The 21427-nt window shown below is 32.3% G+C and overlaps 1 protein-coding gene across 2 annotated transcripts in view; it reads left to right on the top strand.

The window, feature by feature from the left end:
- Nucleotides 1-21427, top strand: part of LOC145272500 (retinal-binding protein-like) — a 573911-nt gene that overhangs the window by 302263 nt on the left and 250221 nt on the right. For both annotated transcript variants that reach the window (XM_080127042.1, XM_080127038.1), the window contains one exon: nucleotides 1683-1758. In XM_080127042.1, the coding sequence (XP_079983168.1) occupies nucleotides 1683-1758 (76 nt within the window). The remainder of the gene's footprint in view (nucleotides 1-1682; nucleotides 1759-21427) is intronic.

Genomic DNA, 21427 nt, shown 5'->3' on the forward strand with positions numbered 1-21427 from the left:
TACTAAGTTTTAATGCTGTATCCTGGGGTTCTACTGTAATTACAGAAAAGACCACATGAAGATTGACAACATCCCTAAATGAAAGTTTCTGTAGAATGTACTTTATTTGAACTTGACACACTCAGGTGTCATTAGTCCCTATCACCTCCCAAATGCTGGTGCGGTTTATTCTCTAATTCCATTCTTTGTACATTGGACTCTGCATTCTAGAGTGGTTTCATAGCTGTTGACAAGAGTATTATCATTGACAACCATAGCTATTAATTACTGCATTACATGGAACTGATATCCTTGTGGAGAAGCTGGTTCAGTTTTGCCAAGTTACAATTTCATCTCTTTTCGGCGAACGACGATGTTAGTGAGAAGGATACTGGATCTTGGAGAAAGCTTTTGTGGTGTTGATTGAATTTTATTGCAATCAATAAAGATTATTCAAGCAATTGACACGCGCATATCGTTTTGTAAACCATTTGCACTTTGTTTGCTATTATAAAATTATCTGACTCTTAATTGTTTTTTACACACAAACAACAGCAAAAAGATGTACATGAAAATACACGAATACCCGTCTCGGGACGGGTAAAATTAATTCTATTTAATTAGAGCAGTATTGAAACACTCGTGTTCCTTTTTGAACATCAAAACTAAGATATAATGCTACTAAACCTTAAGTTTAGAATTCTTATTTCAATTTTGATCCAAATCATTACATGATTTTGATTGTAGAAAATGTTTAAACATTTTTTAAGCTTAAGGTTTTTAGGAAACTTAAATTCAGGAAATCTTTCGTACTTGAGTGTCTAATGAATATGGATCAAATTTAATGCAAATATTTTTTATTTGAATTCTTAAATGAGAGCTTCTACTCATATTATCCCCCCCCTAAACTTTTTAAATACTTCAAAGAGACTAGAAGTTAATTGATATCTCATGTTAAAATTAAAAAAAAAAAATCTGAGGTATCTAATATTTTCATGATGCTTCCACTCTCTATTTACCCTTTTCCAACTAAAACTAAATACTCGCTTTTATGTTTCACATCTCTGTAACAAATTTTCATAATGATTAGTTCAGTAGGAGTAAATCTTGTATAACCCTTATCCTTGAGTGGCCTCTTGGCCTTGGTAATGTGGTGATGCCTATGTAAAAAAAAAAAAAAAAAAACTTAGAATGAGGTGCTTTATGCCAAATTGATGGTTGAATTTGTGATAATTTTTGCATTAAATACTAATCCTTATTAATCCCTAACTATGCATCAGATACCATAATACATGGTTTGCTGCACCTTTATGACAGATTCATACAAAATTTCAGCCAGATCGGTCTAGCAGTTTCTGAGAAAGTGGATGGATAAACAAAGATTATATAGATACACATATTTGACTTTGTATATAGATAACTGGATGTATTTATGCTTGCAAGTAACCTGTGGAAACATGCTACGCATGTCAAAACTTTGTGGGTCGAGATATGAAAAAGCCAGATTACCAAGATGTGTAGATGGCCCATTTGTTTGTCCAAAGATTCTATAACACAAGTCATTGCTTCAGTGATTAAAAATAATTTAAAAAAAAAACTTATTTCATCTTTTTTATCTTATTTTGCTTCAATCAAATACTTCTTTGTATCTCGATCTTTAAATTTTAAAAAATAAAAATAAAAATGTTTGTTTCTTATTTCAGTTTAAACAGAAAATTAAAGATGAAGCAACAGAAGATCAATTAAATGATGATTCATTTTGTAAAAAATGGTTGATAGGTAAGTTTTTGTTTTTATTTTAAATATTAGCTAAATGCAATTTCTTTTCGATATCTTCTCCATTCAGTAAAAAGCTATTTTACTGTTATCGTTATACTTCAAGAATAATCGTGTATACACTCGATTAGATCACTTAAGCTATACAGTGGAGATATGTGTAACCATATAGGAATATTAGGTGCTAAATGTGGGAGGAGGGAGACTCCTCCTTGCAAAAACTGTTTTCCAAATTATCTCCCTCTGATCGAGATATACATTCAGATTATGGGGTATCACTTGTGAATTCAATATTTCTTGTAAAATGTAAAATGGATGCTAATATCGTGCCAATATATTGAATCTAACATACAAAAAGAATCTCAAGATAGTATTTTTAGATGGTAGTTAAATTTAGTGACAATAGTAATATTATTAAATGTTTAGAAGACAATATCACTAAATAATATGAGGGCAGGTAAATACTTTATCAGAAAAGTAAAGTAACCAAATATTGCTAAATTCAAAGTAGCAAATGATATGCAGAATTAAACTGGTTAGGATAAACAGACAAGTCCTATAAATCCCTTACTAATTAGTATATATCCTATAAATCTGCCACTGAAGATAAGTGATTGTTTACATAGGTTAATCCTGTATAACTTTATTAATTAATTGCATGTAGCAGTAATGTACTATGGAGAACTTGATTGTGTTTTGCAGCCTATATCAGAAGCGTGTCCTTCAGAAGGCAGAAAATAGTTAAATCTTGCCGGATACATGGTTGGATTAAGGTGCACAGATATACTAAGAGTTGTGTGGCCTTTGAAGTGGATAAATAGACAAGCAAATAGTTAAAGTGTTTTTCACATACTGTTCATGCAAAACCATCCACTATGACTATGCAATTCCTACAACTGTGTACATAGAAAACGGAACCATAAAATCTGACAGTGATATGTGACTAGGAGGAAGAAGCAACCTTAGAAGTTAGTGTTCTCAATGATACTGGGTTAAACAGAGCTGAAGGTGAAAAGATGAAATACGAAGGTAATTTATGTACGACGAATGAAAAGAAACTAGAATCTTAAATTATCATTCCAATAATTATAGGAGCAACTGAACCTATGGAAAAGAATTTGAAAAACTACCTGACAAATATACCCAGTGAACCAAATGCAAGAGAGATTCAAACAAAGGGAATGTCAGAATCTTAGAAAGATCTCAGTTGACATCTAAGTTAGCAGGTGAATGTTTGGCATCCGGTAGGATGCTCTATCCCCAGCTTAAACAAACTTATAAGAAAATTTTAAAAATAAAACAAGTGAAGCATGCATGGTCTGCCGTGAGTGCACAGCGAACAAGGCAGAAAAAAATGACTAAGTTTAGCATTGTCCCCCCCCCCCATTAACCCCAAAAGTCTCAATGGAGTGTTAAATCCTGGTGAAAATGAACAAACGGTGCAGTTTTAGGCTTTGACATATTTAAATTTGAGTTCAGCACCATGCAAGACTGTTAAATAGGCATACAGAAAATTTTGGACAGATATCATAAAATAGTCCCAAAAATTGGAGTGTTTTTATTAGCTCTTAAAGAGCCCCTGAAGCACACCCAAGAGTTATCGCGAAGTATAGACAAACAAAATTATATAGAAATCAATTAGTTACAACTTTTCAGAAAGTTTTATAAAAATCCAAGGTATCAATTTTGTTTTAATAAGCACAAACGTGTCATATCAATATGAGTAAGAATAAAAGGTTGTTCATTTATTTTAACTGTTGGGATATGATGCAACACATGTATATATCCATGTTTTTAACAAGTGAAGTTACAGCTCTTATGAAATTTTGATGCAATTGTGTTTCTGGCTACAATTAACAACTGATTTCACTATTTTTGTATTGTTTAGATGATTAACTGGACCATGAATGCAGTAAAATTTGATTTCACTAAGTAGATAATGTAGTTTTGTATTGTGAAGTTATTTTAAAACTTCCTTTTGAAAATAATAATTCTCTATACATTTTGCTTGGTTTGTTTTGATGATTATTTTTGTATGAAAAAAAAAATAGTTCATGTTAAGATAGAATTGCAATTAATTGTGATGAGCACATCTCATATCTATTTGTGGTAATTTTGTATCTGAAGTGGAGACTACTACGACTTCTATTGTACTGTTGTACAATCTTAAAAACTCAATTTAGTTTACTATTTTCGGACTAATCTGCTATCTTTCAATTCAGAAGAGAATGGGTCTGTCATTTTATCCTCTCGGGTATTACCTCCTACTTCAGGTCAGTAGTGTAGTATCTGTTCTCTTGTCATGAGATCATTCACCTAGACATTTCCTCTTTCTTTGGAGTGCTTTTTTTTCTTTTTTTTTTTTTTTTCACCGGCATAACATTATTAGTGATAAAAATTGGATACAATTTGATTAAGAGAACGGCTCAACTGTTCTATGGAACATATCATTCTCCTTTTCTTTTGTGTGTGTGTGTGTGTGTGTGTGTGTTAGGGTAGGGTAATCGTATAATAGTAAAAATATGAAACCTGGCTAGTAACTATAATTATTTTATATGCACCATATATTTTGTATAGATGAAAACGTCTGCTACAGATTGATTAATACATATTTTTATTAAATACTAGCAGGGCGTCTGGTCCTAGGATATGCTTAAATATGATATGACAGATTACATATTTATTAGATATTTGTCTATCGATTATTATATTGAACTTAATATATATTAGTATATCAAAACTAAAAATATATACGAGGTGTCTTCAATAAGTTTTCAGATGTTTTTTGTACAAGCATATAGAATTGCCATAGACTCTTGAAAATTCTTATGAGATGACTGAACAATTTTTGTGATTTTTGGGCTCAAATGAACAGCATCAGCAGGAATTAGAATACACCCTACTAAAGCCTGATTTCATGGCTGGTGAACTTAAAAAATGTAATCTGGACGTGAGGACACTTTAGAAAAATGATATGCAATAAAATTCTGATTTAAAGCTAGAAAAAATGCTACAAAAATGTATGTATAGCTTTTGAACCATCCTGCATGAATTGAGCACCAGTTTTTGAGTAGCATAAGATTCAAGGAAGGCAGAGAGTCAATAAGTGTAGTTTGATGTCGCTGTACACAATTATTTGCAAGGAACTGAAGATATTGAAGATTTGCACAAACTTTGTCCTAAGAGTGCTCAGAAGATCAGAAAGAAAGAGGTTGTCATGACAGCAGAGAGATGGTTGGGTTGATCAATTCAGATTTCCGCAGTTCTTGATGCTGTGATAAGTTGGATCTACTGCTATGACCCAGAGAGAAAGGTTCCAGTGGAAGAATTTTTTTTCTCTCAGGTCCAAGAAGGCCAGACAGCAAATCCACCTAGAAACTTATGATCTCCCCCCCTCCCCCACCACCACTTTTTTTTTTTTTTTTTTAACAGCATGGGCATGATCTACTGGACAGTCAGTCAAAAAGAACTGAATGGAGTTCAGAAAAAGATGAATAAGGCCAGCACTCTTCAAATTGGGATAGTGGTATTTCCACCAGAACATTGCACTAATCCACAACTCCATCCTTGTCAGTCTATTTAACTAAGATGGGCATCAAAACAGTCTCACCCTCTCTAGTTCAGACCTTGATCTCTAACTTTTAGTTATTCTGTAAGCCCTAGGAAAACTTTAGAGGCTATCATTGAGACAAAAGGGTCATTGAAACACTCACATGAGACAACTTCCATGAGGCCTTCCAGAATTTGTTGGAATGGTATAACTAATGTGGAGAAGATTATTTCAAAGGGGACTAGTTTCATGTGTATCAATAAAAGTGCCCATATGAAAAAAAATCTGAACTTATTGAAGGCACTTGGTTGCCATCAGCTCGAATCGAAATCAAAACATACAATTCTTCACCCTTAATACTTAGCGTCCAAGCTACACCCATACGTGTGTGTGTTGATGAGACGATTCCAAAATTTTTCCCGATTCTGATACAATTACCGATTTCTTTCAAAATTTCCGATTCCAATCTGATTTCCGATTCCGATTCTTTTAAAATTTATACATATTTAATTAGAGATTTTTGTTTGTTTTTGTTTTGTTTCTTTCGTAAATTTTCAGATTATTACATAAAACCCTGGGTAATGTCCGCGTATATTTTTTCTCAAATGTTTGCTCTGTAATTGATTAAAAATTATAAGACAACAAAACATTTATTTTGATTTTAAAACAAAGCTATATTGTATCAGTTCGTATTTACTGTTATAACATGCTACTTACATAAGTAGTTAAATAGTTGAAAATATTCGAAGATTGGTAGGCAAAATAAGAAAACGATGTAAGACAACATATTTAACAATGCCACTTCTCATTGTTACGAAAGAATTTCTAAATAATAATGTTACTATTTTGAAAAAAATTTTTAACGTGAGCTTTCTGTGCCTTCTCTCTATGAATGAACTAAAATTTTATTTTAATTATAAAAATTTGGTAGGTTATTAAATTGATTTACTTTGCTATAAAAAACAAAATAAAAACAAAACGAAGTGCAAATGGTGACGATGATGACGATGACAGCAACAACTACGACTTTGTACATTAAAACGCAGCTAAATCCCTATTCTAAAATGAAATATTACTTTTATAGATTACATGTTAGAACATTTTTTTAAATTGACGGAAAGAAAAGCGATCATGGTACCGTTTCCTACTACTAACCCTAAGTCCGTGATAATACAAAAAATAGAGTTGGATTCCCTATATTAAAAACCGACATTGTGTCTAACACTACCTTCGGGAAGGGGACGACAAGTAAATAGAATCATATTTAAACTAACTCGCACACCCCAGACAAAATGAGATTCTACATTTTTAGGCGATTATGTTAACATATTAAAAAAAAAAACAAAAAAACAAACTAATTTAAAATTTAGAGAATGGGATCAGTTAGTATATATATTTAAAGTAAAATCGTCTTCATTTTCAGGCCATTATAAATTATGATTGTTCATTAAATTCTTTTACAACTTACCCGAAATTAAACTGGCAAGTTCATAAAACCCGCATATTATCACTTAAAAAGTAACCTCCCACATACACAGAACTTACATATTATAGCAATCTTTGGTTAACTGTCCTTGAACGTTAGAATTACTTGGATACGGATCCTCATTTTCTGTTAAATTTACCTGCAAAACAGACATTATAAATTCTTAAATTCATTTTTTGCTTCTCGCCTGGTGGATAATTTTTCAGAATAAAAAAGGAAGAACGGGGGCGAAATAAATGAGTACACAATGAATAATTGTTACGAAAAACAAGCGAAGCTACATTTTCAACTACCTGGATAATGTTTTTTTCTTTTTTTGCACTTTAACTTATTTTAAAGTGTTTAACTTAAAATAAAATAATGCCTATTGAGTTAAAACAAAATAAAAATGGTGATATTATTTAAGCCATATTCGAGCCTCGATAATAGCTCGGAAATCAGGAATCAAAGTACTGATAGAAACGCACCCAAGAAATGTCACTATATTCACCCGATGTTATGTGAAAACAAGAAAAAAGGCCGACATACGGCTCTTAACTCTCGATAATGACCCAAAAATTAAAAATTAAACAATATATTAGTAGAAAGCCACCCAATAAATGTTACTAAAGGCAAGATAAGTTACACTTCTACCTGACAAAAAAATATATTTGACTTTTACAAAAAAAAAAACAAAAACAATTCTAACATTTGCATCACATTAAAATAAATATTAAACATTCGGTGACATCTATGCTGATGACACGACCATCTATGGCAACATATCAAAGGCAGTAAATGACAGTTCTCTCTAATTCTCTCTCCTCTGATCTTGAGCACGTGGTACAATGGGGGAAGAGGTGGCTGGTCACTTTTAATGCATCCAAAACCAAGCTTCTATCTTTACATCATCAACGCTTTGATCCCCATCTGGCATCAATTGAAATGGATGGCTCTCGTCTTGGGGAGGCTCCATGTTTTGACAAGCTTCTGGGTTTGACCTTTACTCTTGATCTGAAATGGAACATGTACATCAAATCTGTTGCCAGGTACGCTGGGAAAATGGTGGGATCGCTCCATAAGATATCTCACTACTGATGCAGTTCTCTATCTGCATAAAAGCCAAGTACGTCCAAGGATGGAGTACTGCTGCCACATTTGGGCAGGAGCTGCTAAAAACAGCCTATCCTGCTTTGACAGAGTACAAAATAGACTCCGTGGTTTGGTGGGGGATGCCCTTTTCTCTTCCCTGCAACCTCTCTCCCACAGAAGAGATGTTGCAAGCATGTCTTTGTTTTATCGTTATTTCCATGGCGAGTGCTCGTCTGGGCTCTAATCTCTCGTCCCCTCTCGCCAATCTTTCACGAGAAACACCTGTCTGGCTGAAACTACTGTCAGTAATTTTCCCCACTCTTTATCTGTGCCTAAATCCAAACGTAGATTCCATCAGTAGAGCTTCTTTCTCAGAAGTGCACGATTGTAGAACTCTCTTCCGTTTGCCTGTTTCCCACCTGACTACAACATCATGTCTTCAAATCCAACATAAACAAATTCCTGACAAACCGCCCGCTTAAGTAAGACACTCTATCAAATCTCCAATACTAATGATTACTACAATACTATCTCAATCCCTGAGTGGCCTCCGGGCCTTGATAAGTGGTGACCCCCATGTAAAAAAAAAAAAAAAAAAAAAAAGTTGCCAAATTGTCGAAGCCAAACCGTATCGAAGATGTTAATTCCCCCAAATACTTTCAGTTAGTGGTCTAGGTTTTTATTGTCTTATATAGGGGAGTGAGATTGGTGGGCTCTAGACAGCATTGGCGCCGGCCGCCGCCGTATGAATCCCTAAGTATAAACATAAATGATACCAGCAGAATCAAAGAAAATCACACGGAACCATGACATTTCACGAGTTCATTTCAAATTCAATTCAAGGCCAATCCTTTTCACACCTTTCATCATCCCTTGTCATATTTGCCAATGCCGAGTAAGGGAGTGGACAAAAACCTACACTATATTATATTCTACTTTTGATTTAATTAGCAATAATGTTGATATTATTTTTCTTGACAAAATATTTCTTTAAATTTAAACAATTTTTTCAATGCCTTGAAAATAAACTGCATTCTTCTAAAGGTTATCTAGCGGGAATTTTCCGCAAAGTTTCAAGTTTTATTTTGTTTATTTTATGCAGATAAAATAAATTTAGATCTTCTTTTAATGTTATCATGATCTATAGAGGTTAGTTTGACTAACAGTTTAAAAGGAATAAACATTTATCAACAGTATCAACAACGAAAAAATTAACATAATAAAATGTTAAAAGAATCTGTTTTGGAATCGGAAATTAGGCACAAATTTTTCCGATACCCCCAAAACTACTGATTTTTCTGATTCCCGATTCCGATTAATCGGTACAACACTAATATATATATAAATAAAAATATTCACCTGTTGTTGTTGTTTTTTTTTTTTTTTTTGTTTTTTTTTTTTAAGATTGAATTGTCTGATAGTGGAAGACAAGATTCTGGCAAGCATAAACGGATGAGTTTTATAATATAGATGTATGACATACAATATTTCAATGGTTTAGCCTGGGGAACAACTGTGGCCACTCGAGGATAAGAGTTAATGGGTGTACATTAGTCAATGCGATTACAGCGTAGTAAACAGAAGTAGTGGGAATTTTGTAAATTGGATTACTTAAGGGGACGGTTCTCCAAGAACTTGTTTACGTTGGACTTGATGACAAATTGTAGTCAGCTGGAAAGCAGGCAATCGGAAGAGTTACACAGGCATGCAGTTCTAAGAAAGCAGTCCTGTTCGTGGAATCTACATTTAGGTTTAGGCACAGATAAAGAGTGTGGGAAATTATTGATAGTTGTTTTGGCCAGACGAGTGTTTTTTCGTGAAAGTTTGATGAGGCGGGGGGGGGGGCATAGATTGAAGCTCAGATGAGCACTTGCCATGGAAATAACAATAAACAGACAGGCTTGCAGCATCTCTTCTGTGGGAAAGAGGTTGCAGGGAAGAGAAAAAGACATCCCCCACTAAGCTACGAAGTCTATTTTGAACTCTGTCAAGACAGGATAAGCTGCTTCTAGCAACTCCTGCCCATATGTGGCAATAGTACCCCATCATTGGCTATACCTGGCTTTTATATAGGAAGAGAATTACATTAGGAGCGAGATATCTACTAGATCCTACCATTTTTCCAGCGACCTTGGCAATGGATTTGGTATGTGTTCCATTTCAGGTCGGGAGTAAAGTCCAACTCAGAAGCTTGGCAAAATATGAAGCCCCCCCCCCAAAACGAGAGCTGTTCATTTCAATTTATGCCAGATTGACATCAATGCATTGATGATGTAGAGATAGAAGCTTGGTTTTAGATGCATTAAAAGTAACCAGCCACCTCTTTCCCCATTGTACCACGTGCTCAAGATCAGAGGAGAGAGAATCAGAGAGAACTTGGTCGTTTACGTCTTTGATGTGCTACCATAGATTGTAGTGTCATCAGCATAAATGTGTACCAGTGATGTAAGGATGTGATTTGGAAGATCATTAATGTAGATCAGGAAGAGTTGGGCCCAGAATGGACCCCTGAGAGACTCCAGCATTAATACTGAGGGCTTCTGATTTCCGCCCATCAATCACTAAGAACCTATCAGAGAACTGATTTAATAATTAAGACATTTCCAGCTATACCATAGCTGGAAATTTTGAAGTAGACCTTTATGCTATACCTTATCAAAGGTCTTTCATATGATAAGAGCCATTGCCCTAGAGAGGAAGTCTCCGTTGAGAGATTTACTAATCCTATGAGAAATAACTGTAAGCACATCCACTGTAGATATAGCAGAACGGAAACCATATTGCGTGTCACTAAGGTTATTTTTGCTGAAATGGTTGATTACTTCTCTATTTAACAGATTCCAGCAGTTTACTCATGATGCACAGGACTTATTGGTCTGTACTGAGGGAGATGAGCAATCACATGAATTCTTTAATACAGAGCATACTGATGAGATTTTCCAAGGTGTTGGGAAGCTATTCTCCTTAAGACAATGCTTAAATAACTTTGTAAGTATGGGCACTAGTTCTGGTTGAAGCTTTTTGAGCACTATAATTGGAATGCCATCAGTGCCCGTTGCTTTATTGCAATCAAGGTTTTTGATTAGCTTGGCAACATCACGTACAGATATTTGTCTGTCGCATAGCGTGTTTTCACATACACAAGGAAATACTGGGGGTTGGTGGCCTTGGTCGTAAAGTGTAGAATTAGCTGCAAAGATCTTAGCAAAGAGTTTACGCTTTGTTTTGATGTTGACGAGATTACCTCGGGTCCATTGATGATAGTTGGAATAGAGCACACACTTCTGTTCAGGATTCTGTTTGCTATTTTCATAACTGATGGGAACCAAGCCGCTGCTCGGCTATTTTGGACTTGACGGACTGAACATACAATTCTCTCGCATTCTTTATTACTTTTGTACAGTGATTGCTGGTGGTCCTGAAAGTGACTTTAGTCTAAGTACATCTATTATGTTGGAAGCAACGGAAAAAGTGATTTCTGTTTGCAACAGCACATTCTGGAGAGAACCACAGCTGGTTGTTAGGTTTTTGCTGGAACTTTTTCAATGGTATGAAATGGTTTATACCTACAATTAACCATTCCGTTAGGTCTGATACTATAGAGGACACATCCATTTTTAACATGGAACGCAGAGGTAGATCCAATATATAAATGTACAGAAGCTATCCCAGTCAGCCATAGAGTATCAATATACTTTATGATGGAGAGGTACATCAGAGGACCTATTACATTTCGTTTTTATCATAACTGATACAACAGAGCAATCAGAAGACAAAACGGAAGATGAACATAGCTCAGGGCAAGTTGTGAGAAAAAGTTGTGGGACACGGGTGGGTTCCTGAACAATCTGAGTGAGGTCATAAACAATGGAGAAATTGTGACAGAACCTCCCCTTGTCATCGGTCTTATTTGAGTTGGTTAAACATTCCACATTGTGAACATTGAAGTCTCCATAGACGTGAATGTTTGCAGAGGGGTACGCAGACAGGACGTGGTCAATTTTCTCAGATATGCTTTTAAAGATAGTAACTCCACTGTTGTGGGGGCGATATAGTGCAAATATGAACGGTGTAGTGTGAGCAAGTGCAACCCGGAAGCACATGTAGAGTAAATCATCATCTTCTCTGGAAATGTCCCTGCCATATGGAAAGTTGTCTTTAATGCAGGCATATACTCCATGCCCATGGCGATCTTGGGGGGTCAGATTTAGAGGTTAAATTAGAATATCCTTTACGAAATCCTCTAGGAAAGTAGTCTGTATAATTAGTCTGGTTTAGTCTAGTGTAATAGTTTGAACCTCTGAATGGACAAATTATATTGAACTTGCAACTTGTATTCATTCTACTATGTTGCATGGCAGTATATCATAGGACCCACGAATATTCTGCTCTTCAACAGCTTCAGAATGTATCATAATCATACCATAATCAGTTGAATGTTCAGTTGTAAACTGGAAGCAAAAATTTCTTGAATGTTTATAACGTCAGGGATTAATTCTTAGATTGAAAATTTAATGTTTGTACTGTGTAGTTTAACTTATATTCATGAAAGATGATTTTGTTAGGTTACCCAAGAAAATAATCTTAAAGAGAAGTTTCACTTTTTCTCCTTAGGAAAGATGCACAATATCCAACAATGAGGGGCATATGCAAAACAAAAATAGCCATGTCAGATAAATGGCAAGGAACATAATTTAGCAAGACTTTTTTCTTTTTACTCTTGTTCACCCCAAACAAGGCATATTGTCACTTGGATGTAAAGGTCTACAATTTCGGACAAATGTTTACAGGGAACTGTGTAATACTTTCATTACATGTAAACTTCTGCGTGTCAGTATAATCAGCAGGGAGGGAATTCCAAAGTTTGTCAGTTTGAGGAAAGAAGCTATTAGATTACAGGACTTTACAGCATCTAGGGACCTCTACAGTAAAAACGTGGCATTTTGTTGCTAAACGGGTTTGTCAGGTTTTTACGTTGAGGCGGTACAGGTGCAATGATTTTTTCAGCACATTTCATTAAAATACCCAGAAAACACAGGTATGCAACATTGAGACTATAGTTTAGTTGATAGTGTGGAACTTGTTTTTTTTTCTTCTAAGAGGAAGAGATTAGTGGTGGGTGCACCAGCCTAAGGATGCCAACCTTGCATCAATCTTGCACTCGATTCAGTAAAGCTGAGTGTACAGCATGTTTGCAGGAAAGGATACACAGATGACTTGGAAATTTGGTTAAGGATACAAATTTTCTGACAGTCTACCCATAATTCAAGATCATTGCGACCAAGTATTAATTGTTCACTTAGAATAGCCTTCATTTCATACAGCCGCAGATTAAACATTTTGTGTCTCTGAAAGGGATTTTTTTACGTGCATTATTAAATGTAACTTAATGCATGAAAGTGTCTATTAGTTTTCATGACTGAACGATATTTTTAGGGAATGCAATTCAGTCATGTAAATTCTTGAGTTGAAAATAAAACGCACTCTTTAGTTGGGTTATTTTGGGTTTATTTCTCCCATGATGAAACGTTCACTTTTTTTTTCACTTAAGCAGCAGCAGTCTTTTACTCTCTAACCAATAATATACACACAAGCGAACAAGACAATGTTTAAAAACAAGACTCCTCTTGAACAAAAAATCTGTTTTTTTTGGGTTTTTTTCCTGCCACATCGGGTTCACAACAGCGCCTAAATTTTCATACTTATATTATTCTTGTATCAGAAGAATTCTAGGTTTGTGACAATGCTTCCCTACAGCAGTTACATGCCAACCGTGGACGATTATTGCTATACCTCTCCACACTATTACCATGCTAAAAACCTTGACACAAAAGGACATGTAATAGTAGTGTATTATTGAATATGCAAAAACATATGATGTAATATTTTAAATCATTCCTATAAAGATTTGCTGCTGACTGCATATAATTATTATAGTACATAATAAATATGGCTTATCTTAGGACTTTACTTTAGTTTTAACTAGAACTACTGTCTGTGTATGAAAATGTTTATATTGCAGTTTTTGCTTTGATCATTAGAAATGTCATTATGCTACATGCATGACGTGTGGGTTTATTCCTTTTGAGGCAATGTCCTGTAAGTTGTATTTAAATCTACACAGCGATTAATCAATTAATATACACACACAAAAAAAGAAAAACAAATTAAGTACAGGAAAAAATCAAAAACAACAGCTTTACTGACTTTGTTGAAATCAACAAGTGCCTTCAGAAATTTGTACATTTTTAAAGAGTTTTGTTGATTTGAACGAAACCAGTAAAGCTCTCATCTTTTTATTTATTCCTGTGGTTAATTTGTTTTCCTTTTTTGTGTTTTCCTTTTTTTCACACATATCCAATATTTCATTTTTATATATTATGTATGAAAATAACAGGTATAGTAGATGTACACTAGGCCAAAGTAAATTTTTCAATTTTGACCCCTTAGCAGCAATTTTTGCAGGCTAAAGACCACATAGAAAGTGTGCTGAACTATTCAACAAGAAGTTGCTGAAGGCTTAGTAATTTATATGGACGAATGGCTTACGCTTATTTAAACTAGTTCAGTTTTTTGTAAATCAGCAAAACGTCATTGATCTCTATATCGGAGTATATGAACAGCAATTAACAAAATGATGCAAATATTCGTATATTAAAGAAAAATATAATAGGCATATGGTGTAGATATTTTTACTTTAGATAAAAAATCAGAACAACACCAAATATTGTAAGTTTACTTTCCATATCGATCAAATTTACCTTACAAAAAAAAAAAAAATAAAATAAAATGAGTAAAAAGTCTTTTCTATTTTTACGATTATACAATTACCTCCTTTGCAAATTATGTTGTGCTATTTTTTCTTTTTTATTTTTTTTAATGAAAATGTATTTATCCTTACTTTGTATATTTTAAAACCTTGTACAAAATGATCATAACGATGCCAGAAAGTTGGTTAGAATTGAACCTGAAATGGTAGCACTTATATATATATATATATATATATATATATATATATATATATATATATATATATTATTTTAAAGGTTAAAAAACTTCCAAGACTAACTATTGAAATAAATAAAAATGTTAAACTTTGTATTCAAATATAGATATTGATAGCACAGTTCTTCAAAATAGCTCTATAGTGCTAGACAAGAGCTATAAATATTTTTTATAGTATACTGTTTCACGAGGAACACACATTTTATGCTCATTTCATAAAAGGTTTCAGCTTTAACTATTAGCAGATGAACCCGGTGTTGCCTGGTATTTAATGTAAAATTAAATTCCTTAAAAAAAAAAAAAAAAGGAAAACTTAAAGAAACTGGGATATGTGCATGTATTAAACAGTTCACTTCTTGTAAGTAAAAAAAAAAAAAAAATACTCAAGCTGAGGTCAAGACAGTGGATCAAGTATGATGACCATTAGGTCAGCTTGCCATGCTCTTTAAATGTGTTTTCAAACCTACTCCTTAACATTAGGAAGCTGTCATGTGAAGTTAACAAACAGATAAAAATCTAATCAACCCCAATTTTACCCCTTAGCAGCCATTTTTCTGGATAAAAAACTATTAGTTTTCCACATGTCTGAATACCCTACATACCAAATTTCAAGTCTGTAGATCAAAGATTTGTTGAGTTTATAGGTTCTCTCACTCTCTCACTCTCTCTCTCACTCTCTCTCTCACTCTTTTTTTTTTTATTACATTTTCACCCCAAACAAGGCAAATTGCCACTTTGGTGTAGGGGGCTACCGTCAGGGGCAACAACTACTGGGGTACTATGTAGGGATTTGGGCAGCAAGGTGTCGGTTCACGTTACACTTGAACTTCTGCACGTCAGTACTGTTGGGGAAGCAGGGACCTGGAATGGAATTCCAGAGTCTAGCGGTTCTGGGGAAGAAACTATTGGAGTAAAAAGATCTTTTACATCTAGGGATCTCTACAGTGTGAGGGTGGGATTTAGCAGCCTGTCGGGTTTGTCGAGGGTGCTCACGTCGTGGGGGCACAAGTGATTGCAGTTCGTCAGAGCATTCACCACTAAAATAATTGTAGAAAAGGCAGAGGGATGCAACATTTCGTGGATGGGACAGAGGCTGAAGCTTAGATGCCAGTTCAGGGCTCTCTTTCACTCTCTCTTTCGCTCGCTCTCTCTCTTGCTCGCTCTCTCACATTCTCACTTTTATAAATAATGCACTCCATTTTTCCAGCTAATTATATATATCAGTAATTATTAATATATATATATATATATATCAGTAATTATTAATATATATATATATATATATATATATCAATAATTATTAATATATATATATATCAATAATTATTAATATATATATATATATCAATAATTATTAATATATATATATATCAATAATTATTAATATATATATATATATCAATAATTATTAATATATATATATATCAATAATTATTAATATATATATATATCAATAATTATTAATATATATATATATCAATAATTATTAATATATATATATATCAATAATTATTAATATATATATATATCAATAATTATTAATATATATATATATCAATAATTATTAATATATATATATATCAATAATTATTAATATATATATATATCAATAATTATTAATATATATATATATCAATAATTATTAATATATATATATATCAATAATTATTAATATATATATATATCAATAATTATTAATATATATATATATCAATAATTATTAATATATATATATATCAATAATTATTAATATATATATATATCAATAATTATTAATATATATATATATCAATAATTATTAATATATATATATATCAATAATTATTAATATATATATATATATCAATAATTATTAATATATATATATATATCAATAATTATTAATATATATATATATATCAATAATTATTAATATATATATATATATCAATAATTATTAATATATATATATATATATCAATAATTATTAATATATATATATATATATATATATCAATAATTATTAATATATATATATATATATATATATCAATAATTATTAATATATATATATATATATATATATCAATAATTATTAATATATATATATATATATATATATCAGTAATTATTAATATATATATATATATATATATCAGTAATTATTAATATATATATATATATATATATCAGTAATTATTAATATATATATATATATATATATCAGTAATTATTAATATATATATATATATATATATCAGTAATTATTAATATATATATATATATATATATCAGTAATTATTAATATATATATATATATATCAGTAATTATTAATATATATATATATATATCAGTAATTATTAATATATATATATATATATATCAGTAATTATTAATATATATATATATATATATATATATATCAGTAATTATTAATATATATATATATATATATCAGTAATTATTAATATATATATATATATATATATATATCAGTAATTATTAATATATATATATATATATATATATATATATCAGTAATTATTAATATATATATATATATATATATCAGTAATTATTAATATATATATATATATATATATATATCAGTAATTATTAATATATATATATATATCAGTAATTATTAATATATATATATATATATCAGTAATTATTAATATATATATATATATATCAGTAATTATTAATATATATATATATATATATATCAGTAATTATTAATATATATATATATATATATCAGTAATTATTAATATATATATATATATATATCAGTAATTATTAATATATATATATATATATCAGTAATTATTAATATATATATATATATATATATCAGTAATTATTAATATATATATATATATATATATCAGTAATTATTAATATATATATATATATATATCAGTAATTATTAATATATATATATATATATATCAGTAATTATTAATATATATATATATATATATATATCAGTAATTATTAATATATATATATATATATATATCAGTAATTATTAATATATATATATATATATATATATCAGTAATTATATATATATATATATATATATATATATATTCTGGCAAAAGAACTTATCCATTAAATTATCACCCCATTAGCCTCCCCCTTTTCGCCAAAATATTTGAGTCCATAATTAATCAAGCTCTAGTTCACCACCTTACAGTTGCTAAACTTCTGTCCGACCATGAATATTGATTTGGGCAAGACTGTTCTCTGTAGATTTTCTAACTGTAATCTCTGAACATATATACCATGCACTGGATAAGGCGGAGAAGAGAGGGCAGTAGCCCTATATATATCTGAGGCTTTTGACAGAGTATGGCACAATGGTCTTATGAAAATCAGATCCCATGGTAGTAGTGGACAAATATTCAACATAATTAGATCCTTCTTGAGAGAAGAATCCAGGTTGTCCTCGATGGTCGTATGTCTAAACAATGATATAAATGCAGGTGTACCTTGGGTCGATCATGGGACCTTTTTTTTTTTTTAATTCCTAATATTCACAAATGACCTTCCTAATAAAATAGTCTCTGAGATGGGTATATTTACTGACAACATCACACTCTATAACAGGCACGAGGTGAAAACAAATGAACACATATTCAAGGCAATGGCGGGAACCCTAAACGGAGACCTCCAGTCTGTAGTGGAATGGGGTCAAAAATAGATGGTAATGTTTAATGCTGCCAAGACTAAGCTCGTTTCCTTTAACAAGAAACCTTCTCAATCATGAATAGCTATGTCTAAAGATACATTACCTGAAAGCACTTTCTTCAAACTCCTCGGCTTAACGTTCACAGGGAACAGTAGTTAAAACAGATACATCGAGAGCATTGCAAATGTGCTGCGAAGAAGGTGGGCTCTCTCTACCGTGCTAGAAAATTACTTATATCAGAAACCTTTTTTGAAATGAACATAAAAATGTCTGTTTCTGGTAAAGCGGTATATTATAAAAGTTTATAATTTATTTTTATTTACTTTCAAGTAAAAAAAGTTACATTAATGACAATAACAGAGCTATTTTTTTTTTTTTATCAAAAATGTGACCTCATCGGATGACACATACTTCCGGTTACATTGGAAGCTAATCCTTAAAAAGTAAACCCTGTATTGGCTTCCAATATAAGAGTATGGATCACCTGATGATGTTACATTTGTTGCGGGGGCCGAATGTCAGTAGCAATCGACCCTGCAACTAAAAGATGATGCAGGCAAGAAATGGCAAAGAGATGACAAACACAGTTGATACTGTCATGAACAAACACAAATCCATCCAGGTTTATTTTCTGAAAAACAAATAAAGGAAGTCAAAGGTTGAGAGTTGGAGTACTGGTTGTGTTCGAACAGAAGTGACTTTGTAGTTGTTGCTAGAAACTGCAGGAAGGTGCAGGCTTGCTATGGAAGGGCACTGGAAACTGCAGAGAGGCGCTGTACAAGTTGCAGGAAGACGCTGCGAATGGCAGGAGGAGGAGTCGATTTTGCAGAGATAGATGTCTCTTCAGTGGCGAAAGGTAGGTGCATGTGTCATCTGGTGTGAGCTGATGATGGGTAGCCGGTGGCTGCTGCAATGTTGAGCTGCTGGTATTCAGTGAGTTGGTGGTAGGTGGCGGCTGCTACTGTGTTAGGCTGCTGTCGGGAGTGGGGGGGTAGTCTAACCTGTTCTGTGGTGGCATGGCTGTTGCTGCTGCATTGGGTTAGGCTGCTGTCGGGAGTGTGTGGAGGGGATAATCTAACCTGTTCTGTGGTGGTATGGCTGCTGCTGCATTGGGTTAAGCTGCTGACAGAACGAACCTCACTGCTCAGCGATCTAGCTGTTTCTGACTGCTTGTTGAAAAGCCTGCTGTATTTATACTCATCCAGTGGACGTAGTTGTAGACAAGTGGTTCCTGGTGTTAATCATCATTTTCGCTTTTGATTTGTTTTCACATTTTAACGTACAGCAGCGAGCCATCTGTCTGGGAGTTATGTTTACTTGTCCATTTTAAACTGAAGCTGATAAGTCGTAGATGTATTAAAGTGGGAAATGTACTCTTACAGTGTTCTATGGGATAATTATGTGTCGATGTATGTGCCGGAGGGACGTCAGCTGTGATGCTTTGAATTTGATTCTGTTTTTGATGAGTGTTTTAAATCGTGACCAGAGCCTGCTCCTGGATAATTGATAATAAAAACAATCGCTCTGCTATTGTTGTGACATAATGTAACTTGTGTACATAAAAATAAATATCTGGCTCTTCTTATTGAACGCTATCGATAACCTTGGTATATTCTTGGATACCTTTAACCTGGAACTATGTATATAAATGGAAATTTGGAATTCATAACAAATTTTGTTTGACAAGGAATACAAAATAGTACATAGGGAAAAAAAGCTACAATATAAAAATATATACTAATGCATATAATTTTAATCGTTCATTTAATAGAGAGATTACATTAATTAGGAGTACACGAGATATATACTCTCTATACGTACATATTTTGAAGCCTAATGCTTATCAGGAAAGGAGAGAAGTGTTAAGTAACATAGAAATGTGATGTCTCAGATATAACTACATTAGGAATGAAAAAATGATGTAACCGCCCTATTGAATGGACGATTAAATTAATATGCATTAATATATATCTTTATATTGTCGTTATTTTCATTAGGCTCCATGTCAATTGTTGAGTTTTTATTATCCTAGTAAGTCTCTTTATAAATAATTTCTCTAATCCTTAGTAGAGATCCCTAGATGTTAGAAACCTTCCACTCAAATATTTTCCTCAAACTGTTATACTTTGGAATTCCTTCCCAGGTCCCTGCTTCCTTGAATATATTGATATGCAGAAGTTAGTGTAATGTGAACACATTTTGCTCTCTACATAGTATCCTTGCAAATGTTGTCCAAGATAGTAGCCCCTTATATACTATACCTTGTTTGTGGTGAAAAATAGAAAGTGTATATGCGATTCGAAAATGTTCAATCGATTTCATTGCAAAACAAATTTAAAACAAACAAAAATAAAACGCTCCCCCCTTCCTAACACGTTTAAATATTTTCTTAGAATAAATTAACGAAATACAATACAAAGGCTTGCGTTGAGGCTAATGAACGAAAAAAGAAAATGGAGAAGAAAAAAATAACTAACAAACGCCAATTATATTTCTAATATATCTTTTTTGAGAATAGTTTTTTCATCTTTGGATTTTTCAAAAGTTAAATCCTTGTAGTTTTTACTTCTGCTCCAACCAGAGAAAAACTACCGGAAACAAATTTGAGTACTGTAACCAATATGAATCTAGGTTGTGCAAAGGAATGTATTGCTTGTTTTGACGACTTTTCCCACAAAAGTATGTTAAACAAAAACTGCATCTCATTCTCCCCTCCTCTCACCTCCACTTTGTCACTCATATGATGACAGAAATGTAAAACATTAAGATATGTGACAAGTTAACAGTATGGGAAGTTAATGACTTCATATTGGCCTTGGCCTTTTCTATATATCAATAAAGAGTAACATGGGGTGTAGTCATAACTTTAAAACAGGTTTA

Source organism: Euprymna scolopes, chromosome 1 (assembly GCF_053919585.1).
Source record: "Euprymna scolopes isolate OS-2025 chromosome 1, ASM5391958v1, whole genome shotgun sequence".
NCBI classification, from domain to species: domain Eukaryota; kingdom Metazoa; phylum Mollusca; class Cephalopoda; order Sepiida; family Sepiolidae; genus Euprymna; species Euprymna scolopes.